This window comes from Temnothorax curvispinosus, unplaced genomic scaffold (assembly GCF_003070985.1).
Source record: "Temnothorax curvispinosus isolate PA1 unplaced genomic scaffold, ASM307098v1 QBEX01011856.1, whole genome shotgun sequence".
NCBI classification, from domain to species: Eukaryota; Metazoa; Arthropoda; class Insecta; order Hymenoptera; family Formicidae; genus Temnothorax; species Temnothorax curvispinosus.
In genome coordinates, this window is record NW_020221636.1 from 212,540 (window position 1) to 229,211 (window position 16,672).

At 30.6% G+C, this 16,672-nt stretch overlaps 1 protein-coding gene across 1 annotated transcript; it reads left to right on the forward strand.

Annotated features, from left to right (window-relative positions):
- Positions 1-3,380: 3,380 nt before the first annotated feature.
- Positions 3,381-13,270, forward strand: LOC112461852 (venom protease-like). Its single transcript, XM_025027260.1, has 6 exons — positions 3,381-3,554; positions 10,057-10,207; positions 11,805-12,050; positions 12,177-12,326; positions 12,664-12,893; positions 13,106-13,270. Exons 1-6 carry the CDS (start codon positions 3,381-3,383, stop codon positions 13,268-13,270), a joined length of 1,116 nt encoding a protein of 371 aa, XP_024883028.1.
- The last annotated feature ends 3,402 nt before the right edge of the window (positions 13,271-16,672 follow it).

Here is a 16,672-nt window from a genome sequence, read left to right on the forward strand (position 1 = left end):
TGTTCATTTGTTAAAAGTTTATTTTTTAACAAAAATTTTATGTTAACGTAACATTTTATTTTTGTTAAAGCTCCTGCTGGCTCGCGAGCCATCTCCGCGTTTTCGCACAGACCAGCGTCACACTTGGCAAAACTGTGAACTATAAGGCGTGAAAAATGACACGTCAAAGCAAAATTATCCTTGCGATTTACAGCGTTATTCTTCATTTTAGTGCAGTGTTTTTACATTTAAAATTATTGTGATAGTGTTAAAATAGGTACACCGAAGATATCCACTTTATCGTGATTTAATATGCGCAAGCAAATACTTATTTCAATTCGGCAGCTGTCAAACGGCTTGTTTTCGTTCTTGATTATTAGGCATCAACATTTACTTCGACACACACACACAAATGTGGATTACTATATAAAATGGAATTTTCTGGTGTATTTTACAAATCTATTTTATCGTTTACAGATGGTATTTTATTAAAAAGCATTTTTATTTTAGTGTAAATCGCAAGAATTTTCATGATATATTTTCATGATTTTCTCGTTTCTGACGTCATCAATCCAAGATGGCTGTAGTGAGTGAACAGGAGCCTTAAATGTAAATATAAGAAAATGTTATTTTTACATTATAGAAATGTTAATTTTTATTAATATACAATAAAATGTTCAATAATTGAAATAAAAGTATCAATTATTTAATACGTATAATAATTTATAAACCTAACACCCTATATGTATATTAATAAAAAATTAACATTTCTAGAATATAAAAATAACATTTTTTTATATTTTATGTTTTGCAATTATTATATAAATTGTTACATTTTTTAAATATGTAAATATAAACTGTTTAAAGAGTTACAAAAAGTGGTCAATTATAATGACTAAATCTTTTTCTAAGAATTCGTAGATCTCCCAACTTTTAGTATACGGCAAATCAATTTATTTTACTATAAATAAAATAGACGTACTTTTTACAATATATCCTAAACACGAGGATGATATTTGTAAAGTGTTCCAGCGTTCACATACAGCATATATACTTCGGACTCCAAGGAAAAAACGAAATAAACAAAATTTTACTAAAAGTAAGCAAATCCTCAGATAAAGATAAACATATAAGATACGTCGTAATGGAGGAGACACTTGACATCTGACCCTCGAAAGAATTTCGTCACGCAATCGGTACCGATAGGACTTCGTGCCGATGGCGTGCGTTAGCGTTATCACAGTCCACATACAACTTTCCGATTTTCCTTTACTCGCACTCGGCACTTTTCGAGCCAACGATAACTCAACCCATAGCTACCCAGACTAGATAGTCTATCATAATAGTTCATCACGACGCGGGCGCCACCACGATTAGCGACACCTCTTGTCCATTGGCTTCTGCACATACGTTTCCTAAGACGCGGAAACGCTTGTCGCGCAACAATGAGCGACGTCGAGACTACGTCGAAATCATATGCGCAGTCATCCCTACTTCTGTTATAGAGTAAAATCAACACTCCTTTTCTGTAAATTTTTACTTCCATTTGTGTTAAGGGTCCATATCCCTCAGTAGGTAAAAAAAAATGGTGATTTTTGTGAATTTTTTGTGGAGAAAGTAAACAAAATAAATCATTCAATATTTTTGGATTATATTTATGATACTTTTAAGTAGTTATAACAATTTTTTCAGCCTATTTGGCGAAGCGGGATACTGGGCAACGGCGACCTGTGCGCGGAATATGTTGCTCCATGGCGGAAGTCCTCCAGGTCGTAAAATGTTTCTGAAACATCAAATCAATCGATTTTCCTGTTCAGTACAAGTGTCCCTATAGAGTAGACTACAATCATATTGATATATGCAATATTTAATTTTTTATAAGCAAAAAAGTATCGAAAATTTATAGTGAAAATTAATTTTTCTTTTTGAACTGCCGCTATTTTATAAATTTTTATTCAAAATAATTTTTTTTAGTTTACTTTATAAGCTAGGACACTTGTACTGAACAGGAAAATCGATTGATTCGATGTTTCAGACACATTTTACGACCTGGAGGACTTCCGCCATGGAACAACCTATTCCGCGCGTTGCCCAGTATCCCGCTTCGCCAAATTATTTAAATGGGCTGAAAAAATTTGTATAACTACTTAAAAGTATCATAAATATAATCCAAAAATATTGAATGATTTATTTTGTTCACTTTCTCCACAAAAAATTCACAAAAATCACCTATTTTTTAGACTTACTGAGGTATATGGACCCTTAAAGAGTAAAATCAACACCTTTTTCTGTAAATTTTTATTCCCATTTCTGTTAAAAAGTCAAATTAACACTCTTTTTCTGTAAATTTTAACACATTTAATAAATACGTTCAAATTGTGTTACTTTAACATATTTTTTAAATTATTTTAATAATTTTACATTTTATATTTGTTAAGTTTAATTAACATAGCAAACATATGTTAAATCTACACATGTATGTGTCGATTATTTAACACAAAAATTTTAACCAGCAGATTTTTTCACAAAAGTACAAAAATTTTCCAACAGTGTACGTATGCTCGAGAACTCGGTCTGACTCGGTCTTGTTATTACGCAAAATGATCGCGATCTTACTCTGACGAAGTCAAGGTTCGTTCTGACCTGTCGGTGCAACGCGCTGCATATGCATTGATATAATCGTGTACGCACGACCGGTGCGGTTCGGCTCGCACTGTTTAAAAGATATTCATCCGCATGATCCGGATGAACAAACATACATACATACATACATTCATTTTTATATATATAGAGATAATGGTAGTATAATGACTAGTATCCTTTACGGAAAAAAACTATTGGAATGCTAATAGTAACTATTGAAATGATAATAGTAACTATTAAATGCCAATAATTATAAGCAGTGATTACTATACTGCAATGCTTACTGTAATACTGGTAATAAGTAGTGTCCACTACGCAATTATTACTATTGACCAGTGTAAATTATTAGAATGTAACAGTAGATACTACTGCCATTAGTGCAAAAATTTAACAGTATACACTGTTATACTAATCATTCAACAGTGCGAATTAATAGTGTGCAGAAGTTTGCAATATTAAACCAAATAGTGCACATTCTGTATGGTGCAGCGAAGTATATTTCACACATGAAAGTTTAATTGGTATACACTGCCGTCGAAAAGTTTCCGGACAGGGGTATAATTCGGGAAAATTCTTAATAAAACTAATTATTATGAATAAATATTATTATGAATAAATTTTATTTAGTTGACAATTAGAAGTAACAAAAACTGAAAATCTCACGAATCAAAATCAATCCTTAGCTTAGAAATCACACACACACTTCTAAATTATGTTCCAACTATCTACATCGAAAAGAGGAAAACGGAGTGCTCAAAATGATGGTGTGGCTCCCTCAATCTCCGGATCTTAATCCGGTCTGTCCCACCTCTCAGGAGCACCTTTGGGAGATCCTCCAGAAAGCATGGAGTGAAATACCAAATTCTGTTTTGGAAAAACTCGTAGAAAGAATGCCGCGATTGATGCAAAAGGTGCTATATCCACCAACGGAGGTTGGTTCGATGAAAAGAAAGTGTGATTTCTAAGCTAAGGATTGATTTTGATTCGTGAGATTTTCAGTTTTTGTTACTTCTAATTGTCAACTAAATAAAATTTATTCATAATAATATTTATTCATAATAATTAGTTTTATTAAGAATTTTCCCGAATTATACCCCTGTCCGGAAACTTTTCGACGGCAGTGTATATATATAGATATACCTAAGTTTCCTTATTTTTGTCTAGTGAGACCCTTGTAAGGATTTGATAAGGATGTTTTAACTTCTTAAATACTTATTTATTAGGGCTAACCGGATGAGGTCCCGATCATTATTTATTAGGGATGCCATAAGAAAAGTTTTCTTATTTTTGTCTAATAAGGCCCTTGTAAGGATTTGATAAGAATGTTTTAACTTTATAAATATACTTTTTTTTATAAATATATTTACGAACACAAAATTTTATAATAAGCCGGTACTGGTTTCTGACATTCACCCGACATTAAGAAATATTATATCATATATCCAATTCAAAATTTTATTACTCTTTTTTAACTGAATTCGTTTCTTAAGATGATTTTTGAAAAATTATATATTTGCGCTGGTTATGACATATGTAGACTATATATAACGCTTACATCAAATTAAGAAGTAGTCTACCACGTAAGGCAGTTGGCTCACGATGCAGAGGTCCCGAGTTCGAATCCCACCAAGGTATAAGTGTGTTTTTCAAATACGAGAAAATATTTATAATCATAGACTGCATCTTAAGAAACAAATTTAGTTAAAAAATAGTAATAAAATTTCGAAGTAAATATTTTTTTTATGTCGGGTGAATAATTATTCAGTGAAACATGTAGAGAGTACTAGTGCGGACGTAACACTACTAGTGCGAATTCCAACATTGCGCGAAATTACTATTGAGTAGTGTGCACTAATAGTTACAAATAGTTGTCATTTCAATAGTTACTACAAGTTTTTTTCCGTGAGGGATGATTATATATAATCATATATAAACATTAAATTTTGATTATCCAATAGATGGCATTCGATAGGATTCGTTGTTTTTCTCGACGTGTGCGAGGACGACGACTTTTTTAATTTGGAAACGGCCTGAGGTGAGTTTTATATATCACAGTGTCGAAAAAATAAACCACATTTTCCGGGAAAAAAAGATTATATATAATTATAATATGATATACATATATGATTATATATGTATAATTCAATTATGCAATTATATAATTATATACTGAATTTTGTCTCTATATGATCATATATAATTATATATAATTATATATAATCATATATGAACATACAATATAATGTTATTATATATATGTAAATATATATAATCATATATATAACCATATATAGTCAATATATATTTTTAAAAAATCGGTAATTTTTTTTGGAGACTTTATAAACTTTAGAGAGAAAATGAGACTATATAAGCTATCAAATGACAACTTATTTATTACTCTACGATTATTATTTTCGAAAATATAACAAGAAACTACACAACCGGTTTAAAAAAAATTGGGATCAAAAAATTAACCCAACCACCGTCATTCTCGGAAAATTCTACTCCTATTTCATACATAATTCTTTAAAATTCAGTCTATTAACGAATGAGTAGTTCACGGTCAGACAAACAGACAGACATACAGACAGACGTCAGGTTCTTATAATAATTCCATTTCAAGAAAATCGGTTATTAAAAACCACCAAAATTTTATCATATAAATGGAACTTCTGAAGCTTTAAAATGAGATGTCAATTATTACTCTACGATTATTAGTTTCAAAGATGTAAACGTTCAAAGTGTGACATGTTTTCGTTGGATCTACAAGAAATTTAGCTAAACTTTCTAACGCTACTATATCGAAACGGTAACAAATAGAGAGTTCAGTCTTGTTTTATCATAAATGGGACTTCTTAAGCTTTAAAATGAGATGTTATTTATTATTCTACGATTATTAGTTTTGAAGATATAAACGTTCAAAGTGTGACATGTTTTCGTTGCATCGTCGCGTTGCGTTGCATCGTAGCATCCGTGGATACCCCCCGTACCGCGGAGAAAGACAAAAGAACGGTTAATTTCGATAAAAAAACATTGATAAATTAAAATGTATATTTTTTCAAAAGCTGTAGAATCAAATGTGAAATAATTTATTTCATATATTATAACTTGGCACTGCTTGACGTGAGACAATGCCGTGTCTCTTGATACCGTTTTTATACCGTTCGTCAAATTTTAAATACGAGAAACGAATCCTATCGAATGCCATCTATTGGATAATCCAAATTTAAAGTTTATATATGATTATATATAATCATACTAGTCATCATACTATCATCATCTCTATATATATAAAAATGTATGTATGTATGTATGTATGTTTGTTCGCGAACTCCTCCTACATTAATGGACAGAATTTTTACCAAAAGTATAGGGATAGAATTTCCCGTGGAGCGCCATGATATGTACAGTTTTTGGTTACCGATTTTCAGGAAATCGGTTTTTCTAATTTTTCTAATTTTTCAGAAATAATTGATTAAATCTCAAAGAATTATATATGAAGTAAGGGTAGAATTTTCCGGTGAGTGCTATAAAGTGTATATATTTTTCGTTACCAATCATTTCGGAAGCCGGAATCAGAAATTTTTCCAATTTTTCGGGAATTAATTGACCGAATTTTAAAGAATTGTATGTGAAGTAGCAGTAGAATTTTCTGGAAAGTGCCATAAAGTTTTAAGATATCAAACTGTATTTTTTTTATAATTTTTATGGATACTTTTTTGTTACCGATTTTATGAAAAATGTTTTCAAAAAAATCGGTTGTGAAAAATTATACACATCATGACGTCTGTCTGTAAGAAACATCTGAACAACAACAAAACAACAAGAAACTAGGAACAAGGAACTAATATATTGTACAACTAGTGGGAAAAGTGGTCGATTCTGAATGAGTGTGAAGTTGGTCGCACGAGCGAAGCGAGTGCGACCATCACACTCATTTGGGCTCGACCACTCTTTTCACGATACTATTTTTCCTAACAAGAGCGTGAAACAGGCCGCTTTTCGCGCTTGTTTTACAATTTCATTTCTCCACTAGTTGAGAAATGGCTCCATTTCTCAACGCTTACGTCATCGTTGCGAAATGGATCATTTTGCTCACTCAAAACAACTGCGAAAAGCGGCCTATTTCACGCTCGCGTTAGGAAAATGCTATTTTTTTCAGTTTTCTATGCGTTTTTAAAAAAGTCTGTATGTGTGTATATATTCCACTCGCTAAGGATGATCCAAAAAAAGGATGTATGGTGGAGGCCAATTTTTCATATGAGTTTAATTTTTCATTAATGTACCGATTTTTTGGAAACTGCTGGTGCTAAAATTTTTCTGATTGTGAACTATTTATTTAATTATTAGACCGATTTTTTTAAAAACAGTGTACAAATTTTTCTAATTTTTCGAGAATGGCGAAGATGTGTATAATTTTTCATAACTGATTTTTTTGGAAACTGATGGTTCCAAAATTTTTCTAATTTTTCGGGGATAGCTACAATAAGTTTAATTTTTTAGTAATGAACGTATTTTCTTAAAACCGGTGTTATTTTTTCAGTTTTCTATGTCAATAATAAGTATTAATGAACTGATTTTTTTGAAACTATTGCCAAAATTTTTCAAATTTTTGGAGGATAAGTTTAATTTTTCATTAATGGATAATTTTTCAGAGGGTGAAAACGCGCGAAGCGCGGGCGAAAAAAAAGAATTAATGAATTGATATTAGAACAGAAAAGCAGCAAATGTAAAACTAAACCGGGTAGAATTTTTAAACAAAATAGAAAAAAAGAGAAACAGAAAGAAAATAAAATGAAAGAAAATAAAAGAAAGTCAATAATGACGGGTCAGCGGAGAGTGAAAACGCGCGTCAATATTATCGCATTTCTAAGGTAACTTAAGAATGCGATAATATTGAGAACTGTTAGAATACGATATACTCTTATTTTAAAAATATAATAACACTAGAGTAATTCCTTTAGGATGAATCATTTAGACTAAAGCTTTCCAAAAAAGTGATAAGATCCTCTTTGGTTCCTATAAAAAGAGAAGTCTCGAAGACTGTAGACACAGTTTCCGCGAGAATTTCTTGTCAGTTCTTCAAATTGCAGTGCGTATTTACAACAATTACAACATAGTTTATATTTTATCGTGTAAAGTCTATTGTAAGTATAAAGTTGAGCCATAAATTCCTTTTTGTGGAATGAGAATTACTTACAACGCCCACTGACTCTCAACGTAATTGTTCACAAAATAGCTATGTTTGAAAAGCTAAAAGGCAAGAGAATAATATATCACACCCTAGAAGAATACTGTTACAATTCAAAAAAATTTGATTTTGAGTTAACCCCATAAAAAGTAACCTAAAATGTTGTGTCACAAATATATAGGTGAAATCCATTGCATGAGGCAGAAGTGTTGTTATTCTTTTAAAATTGTTTCAAAAGATTTTGTCGTTGATTTAAAAGTGTTTTTATATATAAATTGATTTTATATCCGAAGTTTTTTCTTTATTTGAAGTGTATGATAATAATATTTATTAATAGCTATATTGCAAACAATAATTAAATTAAAATTGATTTGTGAGATTGCAGTTGTATTATTATAATAAAACTTTAGAGAAAAATGTCCGAAGAATTTATTTGCAATAGCGGATTCAGATATTTTCACACGATAAATAAGGAATGCACGTTTGCAAAAATCGCCTAACTGGGCATAAAGAACCCATTTTGTGCTCTCCGGGCCCAGTCATCAATTATATATAATTTTGTAGATTATTATGGTAGTATTAAAGAAGAAATAGTTTAAATAATCTTTAAACCTCCCGCCGCGCCGGAAGCAGTTTTGACCTCCTAATGATGCCATTTTTATTTAAGATGACAAATGCATTTTATTGCTATAGTCAGAAGGTATCTAATGTATATTAAAAAAAAATAAAAAACAAAAAGGGCTTGATTCTTGAATTCATTTCAAGAGAAATGTATGCGCAACTTACAGAAAAGTCGATTGGCTGTCGCATAATTTTTAATCAATCAACTTGCAACGTTTCTGTAAAAACAACATTTGCACATACGTTTCTTTTGCGAATGAATTTAAGAATCGAGCCTCTGGTATGTACATCCACCGCTTCGTGCTCCCTCCGCCCAGCACTTTATTGGCATCGTTATCATCTCATGTCTAATACCGAAATAAATACACGATGTTTTCATGCTGCGCAATCAACTAATGAGTTTATTCTTATTTTAAAAATGACTCCCAGAATTCTAGTTTTTGTTTTTATCCTTGCCTAAAGATTTCTGTTTGCGTTCAAGCCATCTCCTCGTGATAACAACGGCAACAAATAAATATTTTTTGATATATTTGTTGATGCATTTGCTTAACTAAATTCTTGATTTTATATTTAGTTAAGTTATATTTGATTAAGCAGGCATAAGTTATACTAATTCATTATATTGTCATGATAAGAAGAATCGGAATCAGTGACACAATTATGTCTATACAACGATATTAATGAAGTCTGTCCTAGGCATAAAGCGGCGGATATACCAGTTGTTTTTTATTTTTTATTTTTAGTGTACAGGTACTTCTGAGCATATATAGCAATGACGTATTTGTATCTTAAACAGCTCTGACGATGAGCCATCGCACAAATAAAATGACATCATTAGGAGATCAGAATTGCCTTCGGCGGGAGTTTGAAAGCCTAAAATTATTTTTTCTTTAATACTACCATTATTACCTACATTCTGCAAAATTATGTATGATTAATGATTAGGCCCGTATAACCCAAAACCCCTCATAAAAATAGGCGAAATTCTTTGATTTCGCGTGAGTGAAGTAAATTCACTTGACTTGCGACATTCTTTCATACCACATTTCTGACATTTCATCATTTTAAACCCATTAAAGTTCCATACATTAGCGACAATGGAAATACTAGTGACAGTTGCACATTAAATTTTGTTAGAATAACAAACTCCTTTTAAAAATAACATCTGTAAACTACCGACAATCAACCAAAAATGAACAATATTAATAGAATTTCAAAGAACTTGTAATAGTTAAAATAAAGATTAATTAATAATGCTTAAATTTTGGGGGGAAAAAAGACTAAATTTCTTTGCGCTTCGTGTCTCGAATTTCAATACATAAATAATCAAAACTCCCGATTTTTACCACAATACGTGATGGACAATACAAGGGCCATAAAAGATACCTTTAATAAAGACACGTATAATATAATCGCTTCAATTATAAATAATCGAAAATAATGTGCACATACTAGTGTCTTTCATGCAATAATATGGTATGTATATTTACATGCAGTATTTTCCGGAGTGTTTACATCTAATACATATCACAAAAACGCGTTGTCAAAGATGTTAATAATTTTATTAGTCGTCATTATTGCCTAAATATCGACGCAACTGCATAATAATGGGAAATTTGCAGGAACGGCACGCGGAACAGTCTATCATGAGTCCGCTAAGTACAAAGGTATTACTGTGCATTGTACTCTGTTTGTCAATATGTCAACATACTCAAAGTCAGTACATCGTATTCGACAATCCCCGCAATGCTATCGTTTTTGACGCAAATAATGGTAAGATAAAACAAAAATTAAAAAAGTATTAGTTAATTTTTGGTAATTATTTGGAGTAGGGCTTTTTCCAAATTTTGATATTTTATTGCGGCTCTCTTGGTAAAAATCTTTATTGTGACTCTGAGAGTGATAATCAATCGGGAAAACCCGAAAAATATGTACTTTACCGATTTTTATTATCTATTTTTTGTTAAGTATCGTTCAACTTTTTACGCAAACGTTCAACGTTCAATTTTCTTTTACTTGAAAGTACAATGTAGGCGGGGGTGGATGGGGGTGGACCTCGGTTTGCATGGATGTTTCTCTGGACAGCATTGTACTTTCCACGTCATCATTTTTCGGGTTTTCATTTTCTCACGCAAACCGAGTCAACCGAGATCCACCCCCACTGACCTTCGCCTACATGTGTACTGTCTATACACACATATTAGCAAATTACTTTCTTTAATATTGACACAAACTGTTCGACACCGAAATGACTAAACAAAATAGACATGATTCACGAATTACTACCGGTTCTTTTCAGGACCAAAATCGGTCCTTTTAAGAGCCACTATATATTTATAACGTCGGAAGATCCGGAAAGCCACGTCGGAAAAATAGGTAAAAAAATAAGTAAAAAAATAGGTAGGGTAGGGGAGAGTGGGCACCCTTGCACCACGTTTTTTCAAATCACATTAAAAATGATTTTTAATAACTTCATTATAATATAAATAAGACTATTCGATGTTTAATATAATAAACTTTGTTTGTAAATGATTTAAGAAGTAAATTTTCAGAAATATTTTGCAAAAATAATGATATTTCGAAATGCTGCGTTTTTCACAGTTGACCAAAAGTGTGGGGTCGATTGAGCCATAGCGTAGGGTACACTGTGACATGTAATGTGAAAGGTAGGGTATTCTGTGACACGTAGAAGAGATCTAATTGAAAACTGAAAACAAAGCCTCACAGCGACTCGATGTAATCTGTAACTAAAGGGTAAAAAAAAGAGAGAATAAGCGTAGTTCTGTAAGTGTGGCAGAGGACCCCATCAACCGTCACATTGGACCCCACTGAACATTGATATTATTTATCGTAAATATTTCAGATACAAAACAATTAAACGTTTTTGTGCGCACTTTGGTATTAAACCTAGATCCCGACGAACGTCTTATGAATTCTTTTTTAACTGTAGAATCCTTAGAAATCCATACATATCAAAAAGTTATGACAAGTAAAAATTTACTTTGCAAGGCTCCAATTACATATCTGCCTTTAACTAAAGTATATATGCTTATTTCGGCATAATTTTTTGATGGAAGTTATATGTTTTGAAAACAAAAGTTTTCATACCCACCGTCACTATTTTGCAGAACGTTAATACAGAAAACTCGCACTGTCACATTGGACCCCGTGGCTCAAGGGAGCCCACTCTCCCCTATATATTTTTCGGGCTCCCCCGATTGATTATCACTGTCGGAGTCACAACAAAGATTTTTACCAAGAAAGCCACAAGAAAATATCAAAATTCGGAAAAAGCTCTATTCTAAATAATTACCACCGAATTAAGCTAATAATAATCATTTTTCGCTAAACTAACATTTTTCTTAAATAGAAGAAGCAATAACTGACATAACGGAGGGATCCACAACTGCGTTAAGGTTCTCAAGCTTTCCATACATGGTAACAGTGCACCAAATCTTCAGCAACGCATACTTGGGACCGTGCGCCGGCACGATCTTATCCAAAAGATGGGTTCTCACAGCCGCCCATTGTGTCTACGCAAAAAACCCTGGAACACTTCTCGTAGATTTCGACGTTGACGAGTTTAGCATTGAACAGGGTGTTCTTCGAACCCTCAGTATGTCGATGATTGTGACTCAAGCGTTTATACATCCACAATACGCCAAAGGGCTATAATGATATTGCTTTACTCTATATGCCACAAGATATTCCTTTTTCCAATACATAAGTACATTTTTCGTAGAGTTCAGTACCCCCTACGCGTATGGCATTGGATACAGTCTTTCCCCAGGTGTGGTGATGAATCCGACTCAAACGTTTATACATCCGCAATACGCAAATGGCTACAATGATATTGCCTTACTCTATATGCCACAAGATATTCCCTTTTCCAGTAAGTACATTTAAAAATCTATATTTCTCTTTCTTCTTCCTTTTGCGCTTATTTATATGTCGGCAGTATTTAATTATTCTATGGAAAATATGCGGAAAGTTAATAACGATTTGAATAATAAGGTGAATTATAAATGTGGAACGGAGACTTGTGGAAATCAAAAATCGTATTGTATATCTACGTACAGCTTCTTTTATAATCTTGGACATATATTTTGATGCATACTAAAGAAATATCACAAATTATAAAACTACTGAAAAAGTATTACAAATGTATATCATGTCTTAATATTGATTTTGAGAAATTATTAGTTAAATATAATATTTCTTTATTTTAGATAATATTCAGCCAATAAAACTCGCATATTACGAGAACTTTGTGAACGAAAATGCTTATGTGGTCGGTTGGAAAAAAAAGAACGCGGCTAGCCGAAGTACGACGGAGACGATGAAACTTAAGTGCGCCATGTTGCCGATTATAGAAAATAATGTATGCAGGCAATACTGGCCCATCAACGACAACCACATTTGCACGGCCGCAGGATTGGGACAATTCGCTTGTCCCGAGGTAAAACATAATTACAAATAATAATATAGTTACAAATAATATTGTTTATGATAATATACTACAAAAATTGCAAGTATAAGTGCAATATTCTAACGCGCAGCATAAATCATATTATATCGTTTCAATCAGTTTTAATAAATAAAATTCGAAAGTTTCTCTTTTTTCGTAACTGTCATTTAATATTTGTTATAATTAAAATATTATATTTTTAGAGAGTCAGCAGTGATCCTCTCATCGTAAGAAAAAATGGCCAAGACTTTCAAATAGGTATTATGAGTTACGAAGACCAATCTTTTTGTCCTAACAACTCACCTCAAGTGTATACTAAGGTTTCTTCATATATAGACTGGATTATCGAAGTCATGAAGCGATATTAGTTCATAAATATAATATTATTCATATGATCAATAACTTAAATGTATCATGTATATTATAATGATCACAATTTTTTATAAAATGTACATGCATTAAATGTACATTGTACAATAACTTTGCTCGTTGAAACATAATATAAAATGTATTTTCAAAATTATATATGTACGGAAAGAATAGTTTTGCTGAAATTAAAATATATAAAAATTTGACCTGATACAGATTTGAAAATTATAATCATATTGACCATTAAAATAAATATATTAAAGGCTCAAATACATATGATGATAATTTTGTAAAAAGTTTTGATATTGTAGCAATCTGTTTGAGCGTTTAATATAATTATTCATATGATGGGACATAATTATTTTTAGAACTGTATCTGGCCTAGTTTTCAAATACTTTAGCACATTCTTTCCGTATATATAGTGATAAATTTTAATGAAAACAAATCAAACAAAAAGAATTTGAAAACCATATTATTCATTACAAATATAACTAAAACATGTATTGTAATATATGTATATGTAATTAAGATATAACGGAACACAATAAAGAGAGAAATAAGATTACAATTTGATTTGAATTAATATAGCGTTATGCAGTGTTGGACTACATGTGTTCTCTACATGTGGACTCTATATGTTAGCAACTTTATTTTGACAAAGATTATAGATGATAGCATTTTCGAAGACAAAGTATTAAAGAAATTGATCTTAATAAAATTAATGTGGTGAAGTATTATTGTTACTTTGACCAGATGCACAAAAATCAGTTGGAAGTATGATAATATCAATTTGTTCACCTAATTAAACAGACCCGCATGTCTCTACGTTCTTCGACCTTATACGACACAAGACCAAATTAAAAATAAATGTTTAATCCAAAAGAGACATACATATACTGGAGCTAATAGACCATTCTTGTGTTCTATTGACTATTAATTTTTAAATACAAAATTCTTTACTTTTAAAAGCTGACAGATTACAGTATCGGAATGCTTTTAAAAATAAAAATAAAAAATGTATTATATTTAATTATTTGTATACTTTCTTAATATTTTCAAGAGCAATGAATATTTCTGTTCGCCGTTTACACAAGCCGGTAGTCAATGTGGCATGTTTCTTTATTTTTTTCAATTATATATCTTATATTACAATACATATCTTTATTCATTAAGTACTTATTGAAGTTGTAAATATAAACTTCCATATATGTGTAGTTAAAAAAATAACAAAACGCGATTATAAAGATTTAAAAAAAAGATCGAGCGTTAATTTTTTTATATAACAATATAAATTTTTCAGAAAGAAAGTACAATAACATTGTGAAAATAATACTTAATAGTTATTGCATCATAATGTGAAGTAATGTTGAATACTTCCCTTTAGAAAACTTAGCAGAACGAGATTGCATTGCAATTTTCTTGATCCACGCAGTAATTATATAGTTGGTATTAGCAACATTATCGTTTTAAATGTCGAAATCGTAGAGTAGAATACTTCTTATTAGCTTATTTTAACTAATTGGTGCAAGAATTAATTCTAAAAAATGTATGAAAATTGAAATCTTAAAATAAATAATAATATAGATTAATGGCGCAAGGAAATGTGGATAATATTTATTGATATTATTTTCGCTTAAAGAAAGTGACAAAAGGTAAAAGAATTTTAATATTGGGCAACATATTCAACACCGTTCCTTATAAGAAGTTTTCATGTTAAAAATAATTCGAAATAATACTAAAATAAAACACGTAAAATAAAACTACATATAAAAAAGACAGATTTAACGCGATATATAACTAATGTACTATAAGGCATTATATATAATTCCTATTAGAAAATTAATTAATTTTTGCTATCTATTTATATATTTTACTAAATGCATGAGTCTGCACCTTCTGTATATTTATGTCGACAAGTGTTTTAGCCATAGGCATATATATAATCTGTCAGTGTTAATTGATCTATTTGCACGCAGTTTTCATTATCGTACAAAATTGTTTGTTCTTATTCTCTTAGACTGTGATATCATACATCTACCTTCTGAACGCCCTCTTTTTTAAAGAAATAACATGATGATTTCACAACATTCGGCTGTCTATCTCTTAGTCTTTTTTCAATCTGAAGCACTCATTCGCACGATTCTTATGAAAATACGCGAATTTTGGATTTCTGAAATTGGCTGAAACTTCGGAAATAGTTTATGCTGATAATGAGATTGATCAAAAGTCTCATTGGACAAAATTTACAACAATCGACCATTTAGCCGCCATCAGCGTTCGAAAGTTAAAATAATTATAAGTTATTTCAGTACTATTGCGGAAGTATCGGCCAATTTCACCGAAATCTAATTTTCATAAGAACCGTGCGGAATCTAGCTTCAGTATGACAGAGAGTATTTTAAATTATAATACGAATATTTGTAAAATAATTAAATACAATACATGTAAATATATATCATCCTATTATAGATGATATTAATGTAATATCGTATGTGTAATTAAGTTGTCATATGATTACTTATTAGTTTAAAATGTAAGTATTCGCCATACCAAGGAATATCATGAAAGTCACCATGTAAACATAAATAATGCTGATTTCCGTAAGAAAAATGTTTAGGCAAATAATAATCTGTTCAACATTACATAATTTTAAAAATGTTTTTCAAAAAAGTGTTGAAATCAGAGAATTACGCCAAATATAAATATAAAGAGGAAATATGATAAACGTTAAAAAAATTAGACATTTTTAAACTCATCAATATAATAGAAGATATTTAATATATATACATATAATATTTAATTAAAATAAAGAAATATTTAATGTAAAAGAGCTTGGCGCTGCTGGATCTGGGAATATAATTAGATAATAAAAACAACTAATATTTATAATTTAGACCTGTACATGACACACACATATCGTAAATTAATGACTGTTGTTTTGTACTGGCGCAATTCTATACATGCGTCAATGAAACAAGTTTTATGGTTGTATGCAACTGCAGCAACTATTTTTAAATACTTTTGAAAACATTCGAAATTACCTCGGCACATCAAGTATCTCTTATCTTATATTTAAATTATTATTTTTCCGTCTTTCCCTTTTGCCTCTTTCCTCTTACATTAATGATAATAATATAAATAATTTTTTATATAATTTTAAAAAAATTTGATAATTTTATTTTTAGTAAAAATAAAATACTTTACATTGATATACTTACCTAACAATAAATATTATTTGTTGATGCTAACAAGTACACATAAATATTGTCTAAATTTATTTGAAATTAGTTTCACATTTTAGAGTAGAAAAATTTCTATTACTTGTTACTGCCTTTGAAATCTTTAAACCGTATATTTCATAAAAATGTTTTTTAGGAAAGATATTAGAGGATTATTTGTT

Excerpts from the sequence above, each read along its gene's own strand:
- LOC112461852 (XM_025027260.1), top strand. The coding sequence starts at position 3,381 with ATGATGGTGTGGCTCCCTCAATCTCCGGATCTTAATCCGGTCTGTCCC. Across the intron at positions 10,208-11,804 it reads CGTTTTTGACGCAAATAATG|AAGAAGCAATAACTGACATA; the intron begins GTAAGATAAAAC and ends TTTCTTAAATAG. Across the intron at positions 12,894-13,105 it reads GACAATTCGCTTGTCCCGAG|AGAGTCAGCAGTGATCCTCT; the intron begins GTAAAACATAAT and ends TTATATTTTTAG.